Source organism: Oratosquilla oratoria, chromosome 20, assembly GCF_046742065.1.
Source record: "Oratosquilla oratoria isolate Oo_2021 chromosome 20, ASM4674206v1, whole genome shotgun sequence".
In the NCBI taxonomy this organism is placed as follows: Eukaryota; Metazoa; Arthropoda; class Malacostraca; order Stomatopoda; family Squillidae; genus Oratosquilla; species Oratosquilla oratoria.
In genome coordinates, this window is record NC_134796.1 from 51,528,034 (window position 1) to 51,543,983 (window position 15,950).

The 15,950-nt window shown below is 45.8% G+C and overlaps 1 protein-coding gene across 1 annotated transcript in view; it reads right to left on the minus strand.

Moving 5' to 3' along the window:
- Positions 1–7,368: 7,368 nt before the first annotated feature.
- The window catches only part of LOC143036573 (2-oxoglutarate and iron-dependent oxygenase domain-containing protein 2-like), a 38,743-nt gene continuing 30,161 nt past the window's right edge, over positions 7,369–15,950 (minus strand). The window contains exon 7 of the mRNA XM_076204101.1: positions 7,369–7,891. Within this exon, the coding sequence (XP_076060216.1) occupies positions 7,744–7,891 (148 nt within the window). The 3' untranslated portion in view covers positions 7,369–7,743. The remainder of the gene's footprint in view (positions 7,892–15,950) is intronic.

Consider the following 15,950-nt stretch of genomic DNA (forward strand, 5'->3'; position numbering starts at 1 on the left):
CACTCTGTCCCCTTGTACATCTCATCACCCTACTTTTACCCACATTTATCTTCAGCTTCCTTCTTTCACACACCTTCTCAAACTCTGTCACCAACTTCCTCAATCCCTCCTCTGATCCTGCTACAAGCGCAGTGTCGTCAGCAAACAACAACTGGCTCACCTCCCACTTTTCTCCATTTTCTTTAATCATCTCCAACCCCTGACCCATTACCCTTGCATTCACCTCTCACACCACCCCATCCATGTAAAGATTGAACAGCCAGGGCGACATAACACATCCCTGACGAAGTCCCACCTTTACCTCTAACCATTCACTCTCCCCATTTCTAATCCTAACACAAGCTCTACTACTCTCGTAAAAACTCTTGACTGCTCTTAACAGCTTTCCTCCTATCCCATATATCTGCAGTACCTTCCTGTCTACCCTGTCATAAGCCTTTTCCAGATCCATAAAAGCCAAAAAAACATCCTTACCTTTTCCTATAGTTTTCTCACATATCTGTCTTACCACAAAGATCTGATCTACACAACCCCTACCTGTCCTAAATCCACACTGTTCCTCACCAATTACTCCCTCTGTTCCTCTCCTAATCCTCTCAATCAAGACCCTCCCATAAGCCTTCCCAACTACACTCAATAAGCTGATCCCTATGAAACAATTACACTCACACTTGTCCCCCTTTCCCTTGTAAAGCGGAACTATACAGGCACTCCTCCAGTCCTCCGGCACTCTACCCTCTCTCAAATAAACATTAAACAACCTCACCAGCCAGTCCACCATCACTGTACCTCCTTTCTTCAGACATTCTGCATGGCATCCATCCAGACCAGGTGCCTTACCTGCTCTCATCATCTTAACAGCTGCTTTCACTTCATCCTTCCCTATTTCTCTTCCATTTTCCTCACTCATCACTCTCATTTTCTTAGCGCTTCCCACTGCAACTACCTTTCCCTCCCATATATATGAAATAAATGGATACAAGTGCCGTGCTAAGGGGTGACCATAGTCTTGACCTGGTACTTGGCAGTCACGATTCTTCTAAGGTGCACTTTGCATGTTGGGTACAGAACAATACAGAACTCTTCCCCTAGTGACAAGGTAGGAGGAACGGTATCTGTTTCTTCTTTGTAGTCTGCTTGTGGTTTGTAACTTGTGTGTCCGGTGCCGGAAGACTACCAGGATCTTGTGTGTTGTCCGAGAGGAGGTATGCAGGCTTGGCACGATCCATGATGATTACATCAGTGGTTGCGGCGGCGGTGGTGATGGAGGCGGCGGTGGCAGTGGCTGTGATTACAGCTGCAGTGGCAGCAGTGGCAATGGATGCAGTGGCGGTGGCTGCAGTTGCAGTTGCGACAGCGGCGGTGGCTGCAGCTGCATTGGCGGCAGAGGCGGTGGCTGCGGCTGTAGTGGCAGTAGCAGCGGTGGCTGTGGCTGTACTGGTGGTGGCTACGGCTGTAGCGGCGGTGGCTGCGGCTGTAGTACCATTAGCGGCGGTGGCTGCGGCTGCAGTGGCGGCAGCACCGGTTGCTGCTGCTGTGGTTGCAGTGACGGCAGCACCGGTTGCTGTGGCTGTGGCTGCAGTGGCAGCAGCAGCGGTGGCTGCAGTTTCAGTAGCGGTGGCTGCGGCTGTAGTCACTATGCCCAACTCTCTCCCTGTGGGCTAACATTGTCCCAAATTGGCGACTTTCACTTTTTTTTTTTTTCCAATTTTGGGTCATTTTGGTCATGTGCTCCGATTTAGCCACCATCTTACCCACAGGTCAAGGGCGTCCAGAGCTTTTGTGGGGTCTAGTTGGACACCACTTAGGCCAACAGTATGGGCACCAAAGGCTCAAAAGTGAAATATAGGTGAAAAGGCCCAAATTTGGTGGGGCACCACGCTCTTGGACCCAGTCTCTTCTCATCTACCTCGGCTTACACTCTGCCCAACTCTATCCCTATGGTTACTTTTGGATAAATCGGTATTGCTGGGTCCCCTTTGAGATTTTTTCGATTTTGGGTCATTTTTGTCCCCTGCTCCAATTTAACCACTATCTCACCCACATATCGAGGGCGGACAGGGCTCTAGTGGAGTCCACTTGGACACCGCTCAGGCCACCAGAGGCCCTAAGGTGAAACATAGGTGAAAAGGCTCAAATTTGTTGGGGCGCCACAGCAACGCCCTTGGGCCCAGACTCCTCCCATCTACCTCACTGTGCACTGTGCTCAACTCTCTCTGTGGGATAACTTTGGGCCAAATAGATGACCTTCAGATTTTTGTCAAAGTTGTTTTTCTATTTTAGGTAATTTGGTCATGTGCTCTGACTTAGCTACCATTTCACCCACAGGTCAAAGGCACCCAGGGCTGCTGTGGCGTCCACTTGGACATCGCTGAGGCCCAAAATTGAAACATAGGTGAAAAGGCCCAAATTTGTTGGGGTGCCACTACCACGCTCTTGAGTCCAGGCTCCTAACATCTAAGCCCAACTCTCTCCCTGTGAGGTAGCTTTGGACCAAATCAATGACCTTCGGACTTCCATCAATATTCCTGGGTCCCGTTGAGATTTTTTTTTTTTTTTTTTTTTTTTTTTTTTTTTATTTTAGTCATTTGCTCCGATTAAGGCACCATCTCACAGGTCGAAGGTGGTCAGGGTTGCTGTGGAGTCCACTTGGACACTGCTCAGGCAACAGTATGAGCACCAGAGGCCTTAAGGTGAAACATGGGGGAAAAGGCCCAAATTTGTTGAGCTGCCACCGCCACGCGTGTAGTATGCCCAACTCTCTCCCTGTGGGGTAACTTTAGGCCAAATCGGTGACCTTTGGATTTTCGTCGAAATTACTGAGTTTACTCCTTTTAGATTTGTTCAATTTCGGAGTCATTTTGGTCACCTGCTCCGATTTATCCGTAATATGACACAAAGGTATGGGCGCCAGATGCCCAAAAGTGAATAGTAGGTGAAAAGGCCCAAGTTTGGAGGGCCACCACTGCCACACCCTTGGGCCCAGGCTCCTCGCATCTATCTCGCCGTACAGTGTCCAACTCTCTCCCTGTGTGGTAAGTTTGGGCCAAATTAGACACCTTTGGATTTTCGGCAGAATTCATGGGTTTACTCCTTTCAGATTTGTTGGATTTTTGAGTCATTTTGGTCACCCGCTCCGATTTACCCATCATCTGACCCACAGGTCGAGGGCGTCCACAGCTCCTGTGGAGTCCACTTGGACACCATTGAGGTGCCACCGCCATGCCCTTGGGTCCAGGCTCCTCGCGTCTATCTCGCCGTGCACTGTGGCCGTCTCCCTGTGGGGGTAAGTTTGGGCCAAATCAAACACCTTTGCATTTTTGGCAAAATTCATTGGTTTACTCCTTTGAGATTTGTTGGATTTTTGAGTCATTTTGGTCACCTGCTCCGATTTACCCGCCATGTGACCCACAGGTTGAGGGTGTCCAGGGTTCCCGTGGAGTCTACTTGGACACCATTGAGGCCAACAGTATGGGCGCCAGAGGCCCAAAAGTGAATACTAGGTGAAAAGGCCCAAGTTTGGAGGGGCGCCACTGCCACGCCATTGGGCCCAGACTCCTCTCGTCTATTTCGCCATGCACTGAGTCCAACTCTCTCCCTCATGGGTAAGTTTGGGCCAAATCAGACACCTTCGGATTTTCAGCAAATTTCATGGGTTTACTCCTTTCAGATTTGTTGGATTTTTGAGTCATTTTGGTCACCTGCTCCGATTTACCCACCATCTGACCCACCAGTCGAGGGCGTCCAGGGCTCCCGTGGAGTCCACTTGGACACCACTGAGGCCAACAGTATGGGCACCAGAGGCCCAAAAGTGAATAGTAGGTGAAAAGGCCCAAGTTTGAAGGGGCGCCACCGGCAACCCCTTGGGCCCAGGCTCCTCACGTCTATCTCGCCGTGCACTGTGTCCAACTATGGGGTAAGTTTGGGCCAAATCAAACACCTTTGATTATGGGTCATTTTGGTCATTTGCTCCGATTAAGGCACCATCTCACTCACAGGTTGAGGGCGGCCAGGGTTGCTGTGGAGTCCAATTGGACACCGCTCAGGCCAACAGTATGGGCTTCAGAGGCCCAAAAGTGAAACATAGGTGAAAAGGCCCAAATTTGTTGGAGTGCCACCACCACACTCTTGGGCCCAGGCTCCTCACATCTACCTCAGCATGCAGTGTACCCAACTCTTTCCTTGTGGGGTACTTTGGGCCAAATTGGTGACCTTCGTATTTTCTTCAAAAAAAATTCGATTTTGGGTTATTTTGGTCATATGCTTCAATTTAGCCACCATCTCACCCACAGGTTGAGGGCATCCAGCGCTGCTGTGGAGTCCACTTTGACACTGCTCAGGCCAACAGTATGGGTGCCAGAAGCCCAAAAGTGAAAAATTTGTGAAAAAGCCCATATTTGCTTGTGTACCACCGCGACGCCCTTGGGGCCAGGTTCCTCTCATCTACCTTGCCGTGCACTGTGCCCAACTCTTTCACTGTGCAGTAACTTTAGGGTAACCCAGGAATTTTGACAAAAATCCAAAGGTCACCAATTTTTCCAAAGTTACCCCACAGGGAGAGAGTAGGGAGCACACCGAGGTAGTTGTGAGGAGCCTGGGCCCAAGGGCGTGGTGGTGGCACCCCAACAAATTTGGGCCTTTTCACCTATGTTTCACCTGAGGGCCTCTGGCACCCGTACTGTTGCCCTGAGCGGTGTTCAAGTGGACTCCACAGCAGCCCTGGCTGCCCTCGACCTGTGGGTGAGATGGTGGCTAAATCAGAGCACATGACCAAAATGACCCAAAATCAAAAAAATCTCAAATTCTCAAATCCCTGGAATTTTGACAATAATACAAAGGTCACCGATTTGGCCCAAAGTTACCCTTGACCTGTGGGTGAAATGGTAGCTTAATCGGAGCACATGACCAAAATGACCCAAAAAAAAAATAAAAAATAAAAAAAAAAGACCCAGGAATTTTTATGAAAATCCGACGGTTACCGATTTGGCCCAAAGTTACCACATAGGGAGAGAGTTGGGCATAGTGCATGCCGAGGTAGGTGTGAGGAGCCTTGGCCCAAGAATGTGGCAGTGGCACTCCAACAAATTTGGGCCTTTTCACCTATGTTTCACCTTAGGGCCTCTGGTGCCAGTACTGTTGGCCTGAGCAGTTTCGAATTGGACTCCACAGCAGCCCTGGGTGCCTTCAACATGTGGGTGAGATGGTGGCTAAATCGGAGTACATGACCAAAATGACCCAAAATCGAAATTTTGACAAAAATACAAAAGTCACTGATTTGGCCCAAAGTTACCCCACAGGGAGAGAGTTGGGCATATTGCATGCTGAGGTAGATGTGAGGAACCTGGGCCCAAGAGCATGGCAATGGTGCTAAACAAATTTGGGCCTTTTCACCTGTGGTTCACTTTTAGGGGCTCTGGTGTCCATAGTGTTGGCCTGAGCAGGGTCCAAGTGGACTCCATAGCAGCCCTGGGCGCCCTCAACCATTGATTGAGATAGTGGCTAAATTGGAGCTTGTGAACTTCTATCTATGACAATCTAATAATCTAACATTTTATCTCATATCAAACAATTTATAAATGTATCTAATAATCTAACAAATTATTTAACTAACAATTTATATCAATAACAATCTAATCTAACATATCTAACAATATGTATCAATCTATCTAACAATCTAATCTTCTATCTGAGTCTAACAAATTATCTACTCTAACAAGTTATCTAACAACCAATCTGATAATTTAAATATAACCATCCAACAGTCTAAATATCTAACAATCTTTATCAATCTATTTATCTATCAGTCTAATAATATAACTAATAATCTATCAATCTATCTAACAATCTGGTAATAACAGTTTTTGTTCTTGTATGTTACAGAATAAATGAAAGCACTGTAGGCCTGAGTGTTGCTATGGCAAAACATCATATCCTCATAGACCCAGCTCAGCTCTGTACATCCAAGCAATCAAGACCAATCCCAAGGACTGATTGGGAGCTTTGTATTTTTTTCCCCAGAGACAGAGGAACCTTTGTAGCACCCACTAAGATCAATCATGAAACCGAGTGGTGTTGGCTTTGCATCAGTGACAGAAGATCTCCAGTTTAAGGGATTTGGCCACATACCAATAAACTAGCTATATAAATATATATATTTATATATATTATATATATATATATATATATATAATTTAAAAATTATTTCAGACAAATGAGAAATGGGTGGGGAAGGGCAAACGAAGATGTGTTGGGAATAGAGTTTATTGCCCTAACGTTTCGACCAACTTGGTCTTCTTCAGAGGACATGTTGCATTACAATTAGACCGCATGTCTTATACTCGCAGCAAGAGGGAACCTGGCCAGCTAATGATTTAATTATCAAGACACTTGCTGTTTTTGAAAAGCATTTAAATCCGTCTCTGTCATTGTTATTTTCCCTGGTGGCGATATGTGCAGCTTCCACAGTTTTTCTCATTTTCTTTTCAAGACCCTCGTGTAGAATTTCCACGTAGAAATATATATACATATAGATATATACATACATACATACATATACCAAGGCTTTTTCCCCCTTCCAAGGGAGGTAGCCAAAAAGGGAAAGGCATAAAAACACTCCCACCCATTTCATCCCTAAATACATTCCACACCCCTCCCACCCTCCCTCTCATCTGAGCACCTCCTGGATGACGGGTCATCCCTGCACCCTGCCCACCGCCCTGGGTCAGAAGCATATATATATAATGTGTGTCTGTGTGAGAGCATATGTGAGGTGAATGGTGAGAAGGTGTGAATGATAGAAACTCAGTAGAAGAGAAATGCAGACAAAACTTAGGTAGAGTAGGATTGATAGGTGATACTAGTGAAAGAGTAACTAGACAAGTGTCATATTAAACAAAGAAAACGAAGAAGCACAAAGGAACTAATGAGGACAAGGTAAGTGATACATGGCTCCATTACTACATACTCCTGACAGTATGACACTTTCCAGTAGAGTGTCCCAGTCTCGGATCTACAAGTGTGATACCCCTTCGGTTGTTTCGATGACAGAATATTCTGCATTTCACAGATAGTTGCCACCTTTAGAAAGTTTGTAAGTGGTGCCAGCAACCTCTCCTCCCTCTACCACTTTAAGCTGGCGACATAGAAACAAGCCCGAGTTCAAATCTAAATATGATAATTGGAAATCAAGGATATAGATTAAGTTGGAACTGTACATGAATTTGAAGCCAAGTATACTACAATTAGGTACATACACTAATGCTGCACAGACATCCAAACTTTGTTCCCAGGGAGATCTTTGGGAGGGCACAAGGACTACCAACCATTGCAGGAGTATGGATTTTCCACGAGGTGAAAATAGGGGCAAAAATTAATTGAAAATTTATTCAAGTTTCCATACCTTATATTATATAAATAACTGTCAAAATACTTTTAATACAACTGAATCAATTACTATTACATTACATATCTATGATAAATCCATAATCATTATTTACAAACTTGTATATAATGTTAAAGAAAACCAAAGACACACACACACCACTCTGAGTAGAATGATTTTAGCACCTCATAAGAACCTGAAAACGTGGTAAACAGAATTATTCACATACTTTATGTTCTTCCACCGTTTTTCAGAATATGATGGAAAAACTGAAAACTAAATCACTATTGAACAAGTTTCCTTTGAAAACAGTAAGGAAAACACATTACACATTCTATAAGATTTGCACAGGTCAGGTCAGGTCAGCTCAGCGTGCAGACTTGGGTGGAGACAATGGTGAAACCATCCCCATAGCCATTCTCAACTGGAGTTAAGTTTGGCACATCTCCACACATGGGGCACTCTACATTACGAACACTTGATGACCGCATCCATATGATCAAGTTGTACCTGAAAATGGGAAAAATACACTTACAATTATACATACATACATATACCAAGGCTTTTTCCCCCTTACAAGGGAGGTAGCCAAAAAGGAAGAGGCATAAATCATTCCCACCCATTCCATCCCTGAATACACTCCACACCCCTCCACCCTCCCTCTTATCTTAGCACCTCCTGGATGACGGGTCATCCCTGCACCTTGTCCACTGCCCTGGGTCAGAAGCAGTGTCGCAAGACACAGCACATCCACAGCAAGACTGCTTCATTAAATCGGCGACCCCCCCTCTCCGTCCCCCCATGCATAAAAGGAGAAGACGGGGAGAAATCCCTTCTGGCTGCATCAAATTTTGCTCACACATACTACCTCACCCCCCATCCCCCCACCCATTCCACCTCATGCATCACAACATCATCCATGTACAACCATTCTCCATTCACCCGTCTTCTGTCCTCTCCCGTCCTTCCTCAACAGACATTCCCCTCTTCCCCAAAGCCTCCTTCACCCCATCCATCCACCTCATCCTAGGATGTCCCCTCATGTTCACTCCCTCCACATCTGCCTTCCATACCTCTTTTACTAGTCTTTCTTCACTCATTCTTTCCATGTATCCAAACCATCCTAATACTCTTTCATCAACCCTATCTCCCAACTCCCTTTCCAGGATTGTGGTACTCCCCCAGGTAGGCGTAGCTCCTCCTTGGGGATCGGTGCCATCTGCGTAGAGCTGATGGCCAGGGGTGGTTGCTGCTGATTGGCCCCCAACTCTTGGGGTTGGGGGGTGGTCCCACGACGTAGACGTTGCAGCTCCAGTGTCCTATAATGGCCAATCATCGCACATCAGAAACATTAAGAACGGAGTACCACAGGGCTCAGTTCTATCCCCCACATTATTTAATCTATACATGCATGACTTACCCACGCCAGACACCTCAGAAATACAAATCTCTTCCTACGCAGACGACATAACAATCACATGCACACATCGTAACACAGACAAAGCTGCAGAAATAATCCAGCCTTACCTTGACACACTCAACACATGGTTCATCACAAACAGACTCAAAATAGCTCCAACCAAATCTACAGCAACACTTCTCACCAACTGGACAAAAGAACACAAATACATACCTCATCTCTACATCAACAACACTCTAATACCACACACAAACACACCGAAAATTCTTGGTGTAACATACGATACATCCATGTCTTTCAAACAACACCTCACAAACATAAAAAACAAATGCACACCTAGACTTAACGCACTTAAGTCAATCACTGGAACAACATTTGGACAAAACAAAGAAACTAATATAACAATATACAAACAATGCATACGCTCAGTGATGAATTATGCGAGTCCTGCATGGGCTCCTAATCTCAGTGAGACACACCACAACACCCTTCAAATCATACAAAACAAAGCCCTAAAAACAATTACAGGCTGCACAAATACATCACCTACAGACCATTTACACCATGAAACAAAAGTCCTCAAAGTCAAGGACCACCTCGACATGAGAGGCACACAAACACTTGCTGCAGCCACCACAAACACATCACACCCGCTACACTACATAGCAGAACACCCACACACACCAAGAAACATTAAAACTACACCCAAAGACCTTTATTACGCACAGATACTCTCTTCTCTTCCTCCACAACCACCAAATACCAGCCTCCAGAAACATATTCATAATCATATCACTCACCGCTCCATTAACACACTGAAAGACAACACACTGCTGCATGCCAGACCCCCTGATATCCACCCTTCTGAATCCTCTCTCCCACAAAAGGACAGAGTCCACTTGGCCAGACTGCGATGCGGTCACCACCCAGCACTTCTAAGCTACCAGAAGAGGCTGGACGACCGTGTTGTGAACAGCTGCCCAGGATGTAACACTTCACCCCATACCATACAACACATAATGGAAGACTGCATTATACACAATCATGCACGCAAACAACACAACATACACTCTATAAAGGATTTGTGGGAAAACCCAGTTTCGGCTGTGGCCTTCCTTGGGGAGACGGGACTGCTCGGACAGACAGTCTAGGGAACGACAACAACAACAACAACTCCCTTTCCACCCCCGTTCTTCTCCTCACCTCCTCATTTCTCACTCTATCTAGCCTAGTAACCCCCATCATACTTCTCAGACACCTCATCTCAAACACATTCAAACTCCTTCTCTCTTCCTCTCTTATGTTCCATGTTTCTGCCCCATTATAATTTGCATTATTGTGTACCTCAGCCTTTATCCTCAAGATGAACTGAATGATTAAACATTACAAACTCCCCTACTTGGCATGAGTATCTCTTTATTAAAGAGTGCAAGCAACTTTGGGGAGATAGTGAATGGATAAAAGAATGACATGTCCCATAGTAGTTCTCATATGTTCTATATTATTTGGAGTGGAAGGGGTCATCACCATAAAATAATCACTCCATCAGTCTGTTGCAGCACCAATTGTTTCTTGTATGAGATCCACAGCTCCCAGGTAACTAGTAACAGCCACTAGACTATATGATCAAGTAGTGATAGATAAACTAACTCTTGCTCTTAGGCACAGCTGTGAAATTGTTGTCCCAGATGCCCAAAAGTTAAACTTGGGTGAAAAGCCCCAACTTTGGCGGGGCACCACCACCACCTTGGGCCCAGACACCACTCACTGAGTCTTAATTGTGTGGTGCTAGAGGCCCAAAAGTGAAAACTGGATGAGAGGGCCCAAATTTGGAGGAGCGTCACAGCCGTGAACTGTGCCCATCTCTCTCCCTGTGGGGTAACTTTGGGCCAAATTGGTGACCTTCAGATTTTTGTCAAAATTCCTGGGTTCCCTTTGAGATTTTTTTTATTTTGTGTCATTTTGGTGTCTTGCGACACTACTTCTGACTCTGGGCAGTGGATTGTATGCAGGGATGACCCGTCATCCAGGAGGTGCCAAGATAAGAGGGAGGGTGGAGGGGAGTGAAATATATAGGAAATGGAAGGGGTGGGAGTGGTTTCTATGCCTTTTGATTTATTGGCTAACCCCCATGTAGGGGGAAAAAGCCTTTGGTATATGTATGTATTTTGGTCACCTGCTCCAATTTAGCCACCATCTCACCCACAGGTTGAGGGTAGCTAGGGCTGCTGTAGAGTCCACTTGGACACCGCTCAGCCCAACAGAACAGGTGCTAGAGGCCCAAAAGTGAAACATAGTTGAAAAGGTTCAAATTTGGAGGGGCGCCACCACCACGACCTTGGGTCCAGGCTCCTCTCATCTACCTCTCTGTGCACTTTGAACAACTCTCTCCCTGTGGTGTAACTTTGGGCCAAATTGATGACCTTCGGTTTTCGTCAAAATTCCCTTTGAGATTTTTTTTAATTTTGTGTCATTTTGGTCACCAGCTCCAATTTAGCCACATTTAGCCACCATCTCACCCACAGGTCGAGGGCAGCTAGGGCTCCTGTGGAGTCCACTTGGACACTGCTCAGGCAAACAGTACAGGCGCCAGAGGCCCAAAAATGAAAAATTGGTGAAAAGGCTCAAATTTGGTGGGGCTCCACCGCCACACCTTTGTGCCCAGGCTCCTCAAGTCTACCTCGCCATGCACTGTGCACAACTCTCTCCCTGTGGGTTAACTTTGGGCCAAATCGGTAACATTTATATTTTCGTCAACATTTTTTCAATTTTGGGTCATTTTGGTCACCTGCTCCAATTTAAACCACCATCTCACCCACAGATCGAGGGCTGCTAGAGCTGCTGTGGAGTTCACTTGGACACCACTCAGGCCAACAGTATGGGCACCAGAGGCCCAAAAGTGAAAAGTGGATGAAAAAGCCCAATCTGGAAGGTGCCACTGCCACACCCTTGGGTCCAGGCTCCTCGTGTCTACCTCGCCATGCATTGTGGCTGTCTCTCTCCCTGTGGGCTCTAATTTACCCACCATCTCACCCACAGGTTGAGCAGTGTGACAGGGGAGAATAGTAACCTTCATCCATTAGCTAATATGGAAGCATTAAATGGGTCTTAATTATGTGGAGTTTTTGTGAGCCTTTACTTTACCACCTCCTTATGCAGAACAAATGAAATCTTGTTTTATGGAAGACTGCTACTGTTTGCATGTTGCAAGTGTAGGCGGCAGTGAAACCAAGGTAGGATGATTTACGCAATCCTTAATAGGTAGGTTATGCATACAGAAGGGTGCGTTATGCATGTAAAGAATCTAGGGTGCGTTATGCGCGTAAAGAATCTAACAAGTATCTGCTGGCGTGGGCCCCAATGAGGCACGTCTTTCACTACACAGCTTGTAACTGTACCTAGCAGCTACATGATCTGGGTGCAGTTACATGCATGTGACATCAGCATGCTTGCGAAAATCTGCACTTCTACCTACATTCCATCTTGTCCCTAACAGGTGCCTGTTTAAGTGGTCATTCATGTCTATGTGGCAGCATGGTCACACCTGGTATGTATAGCCCTGATTGACCCTCTTGCATTGCTGGCCATATGAGAAGGGGCCTTGTTGGCTGTATGAAAGGGCCCTTGTACGAGAAGCATCACTGCTGGTCAGGGCACGCCACAACACTATTGTACAGCACATCGTGCCACAGTACACTTTGCCACAGCTACCTGATCGATCCCATGGATTGTTAACAATAATAATAGTTGCCTCGAATTTGAGAAAGAAAAGGAGTACAAGAAGAAGCAGAGAGTAGAGTGGGAGGGAGTGAAGAATAGAGTAGAACTAGGAGTGGAGGAGGAATGAGGATGGTTCAAGGAGGGAGTCACAAGATGTGCTAAGATGGTGTGTGGAACAAGGAGGACAAGAGGAAATAGAAGGAAGGGTAGCGAGTGGTGGGGTGATGAAGCAAAGAAGGTTGTGGAAGAAAAGTAATGAACATTCACTAATTGGTTGCAAAACAGGATGGCAGATTCATAAGATAAAGGAGGCAAAAAGGATAAACGTGAAATAGGGGAAGAGTATGACAGAAAAAATTAAAGTAATAAAAAGATGTTTTGGAAGGTAATTAAGAGAGAATAAGGAGCCAAATCAAGTAGAGAATAAAAGGTAAAAGGTGCAGATGGAGAGATGATAATGGAAGAGACAGGGGTAAGAGGAAAATGGGCAGAGAATATGACATAGGAGGAAAGGTAGTTGCAGTGGAAAGCACTAAGAAATGACAGTGATGAATGAGGAAAATGGAGGAGAAATAAAAAAAGATGTGATAGTAGTTATTAAGATGATGAGAGCAGGTAAGGTACCTGGGTTACAGTGGTGTCATGTGGAGTGTCTAAAAAAGAAAGGTACAGTGATGGTGAACTGGCTGGTGAGGTTGTTTTATGTTTGTCTAAAAGAGGGTAGAGTGCCTAGGACTGGAGGAGTGCCTGTAGTATAGTTATGCTTTACAAGGGAAAAGGGGACAAGTGTCAGTATAGTAGTTTCAGAGGGATCAGTTTGTTGAGTGTAGTTGGGAAGACTTATGGGAGGGTTTTGATTGAGAGGATTAGGAGAGGAACAGAGGGAGTAACTAGTGAGGAGCAGTGTGGGTTTAGGGCAGGTAGGGGTTGCATAGATCAGGTTTTTGTGGTAAAGTAAATCTCTGAGAAAGTTTTAGGAAAAAATAAGGATGTTTTTGGGCCTTTATGGATTGGGAAAAGGCTTGACAGGGTAGACAGGAAGGTACTGTGGGAGGTATTGCAGATATATGGGATAGGAGGAAAGATTTTAAAGAGCAATCATGAGTTTTTACAAGAATAGTACATACATACATATACCAAGGCTTTTTCCCCTTTACAAGGGAGGTAGCCAAAAAGGAAAAGGCATAAAATCATTCCCACCCATTCCATCCCTAAATACACTCCACTCCCCTCCACCCTCCCTCCCATCTTAGCACCTCCTGGATGACGGGTCATCCCTGCACCTTGTCAACTGCCCTGGGTCAGAGGCAGTGTCGCAAGGCACAGCACATCCACAGCAAGGCCGCTTCATTAAATCAGCAACCCCCCCTCTCTCTCAGCCTGTATTAGAATTGGAAATGGAGGGAGTGATGTGTAGTAAGGGTGGGATTTTGCCAGGGATGTGTCATGTCCCCATGGCTATTCAATTTATACATGAATGAGGTGGTGTGAGAGGTAAATGCAAGGGTAATGGGCCAGGGATTGGAGATGGTTAAAGAAAATAGGCAAAAATAGTAGATAAGCCAGTTGTTGTTTGCCGAAAACATTGCATTTGTAGCAGGATCAGAGGAGGAATTAAGGAAGTTAGTGATGGAGTTAGGGAAGGTAAGTGAAAGAAGCAAGTTGAAGATAAATGTGGGTAAAAGTAAGGTGATGAGATGTACAAGGGGAGAGGATGGCAGCAAATTGGAAGCAAGTATTAAGGGAGAAAGGCTGAAGGAAGTGGATAGCTTTAGATATTTGGGGGCAAATGTGGCAGGAATAGGAGTGGAGGTGGAGGTAGGAAGTAGATAGAAAAAAGCAAGTAAATGTCTTGGGGAATTAAAAAGTCAAGGGATAAATAGACATTTGGGTATGGATGCTAACCTCTCCAGCATGATTCAAATTCTTGCACACGGCATCAGCTGCCATATGTAATTTATATCACACTACTCGCATTATAAAATTTAAAGTCACTGCTGTATTACTCAATCTCTTTTACCCTGAGTAATAATAAACACAGAAAGCATTATCAAACCAGTTTACAGAATCCATTGGTAACATATTTACAACTACAAAAAATATATATATATATATAATCAAGATGCTGACGCCAGTATCCTTGTGTACCCACTCGTGCCTCACGACAGTTACATAGGCATCATCATACCGAAGTGGCTAAGAGGAGGTTGTATGAAGGGATGATTGTGCCGACAGCACTGTATGGGGCAGAAACATGGGACATAAAATACATACACATACATATATCAAGGCTTTTTCCCCCTTACAAGGGAGGGAAGGCAGATGTGGAGGGAGTGAACATGAGGGGATGTCCTAGGATGAGGTGGATGGATGGGGTGAAGGGGGCTTTGGGGAAGAGGGGAATGTCTGTTGAGGAAGGACGGGAGAGGACAGAAGACAGGGGTGAATGGAGAATGGTTGTATATGGATGATGTTGTGATGCATGAGGTGGAATGGGCGGGGGGATGGGGGGTGAGGTAGTATGTGTGAGCAAAATTTGACGCAGCCAGAAGGGATTTCTCCCTGTCTTCTCCTTTTATGCAAGGGGGGGACGGAGAGGGGGGTCGCCGATTTAATGAAGCAGCCTTGCTGTGGATGTGCTGTGTCTTGCGACACTGCTTCTGACTCAGGGCACTGGACAGAGTGCAGGGATGACCCATCATCCAAGAGGTGCTAAGATAAGAGGGAGGGTGGAGGGGTGTGGAGTGTATTCAGGGATGGAATGGGTGGGAATGATTTATGCCTTTTCCTTTTTGGCTACCTCCCTTGTAAGGGGGAAAAACCCTTGGTATATGTATGTACAAGGGAGGTAGCCAAAAAGGAAAAGGCATAAAATCATTCCCACCCATTCCATCCTGGTCAGAAGCAGTGTCGCAAGACACAGCACAACCACAGCAAGGCTGCTTCATTAAATCGGCGACCCCCCTCTCCATCCCCCATGCATAAAAGGAGAAGATGGGGAGAAATCCCTTCGGGCTGCATCAAATTTTGCTCACACATACTACCTCACCCCCCATCCACCCGCCCATTCCACCTCATGCAATCACAACATCATCCATATACAACCATTCTCCATTCACCCCTGTCTTCTGTCCTCTTCCGTCCTTCCTCAACAGACATTCCCCTCTTCCCCAAAGCCCCCTTCACCCCATCCATCCACCTCATCCTAGGATGTCCCCTCATGTTCACTCCCTCCACATCTGCCTTCCATACCTCTTTTACTAGTCTTTCTTCACTCATTCTTTCCATGTGTCCAAACCATCCTAATACTCTTTCATCAACCCTATCTCCCAACTCCCTTTCCACCCCCATTCTCCTCCTCACCTCATTTCTCACTCTATCTAGCCTAGTAACCCCCATCATACTTCTCAGACACCTCATCTCAAACAC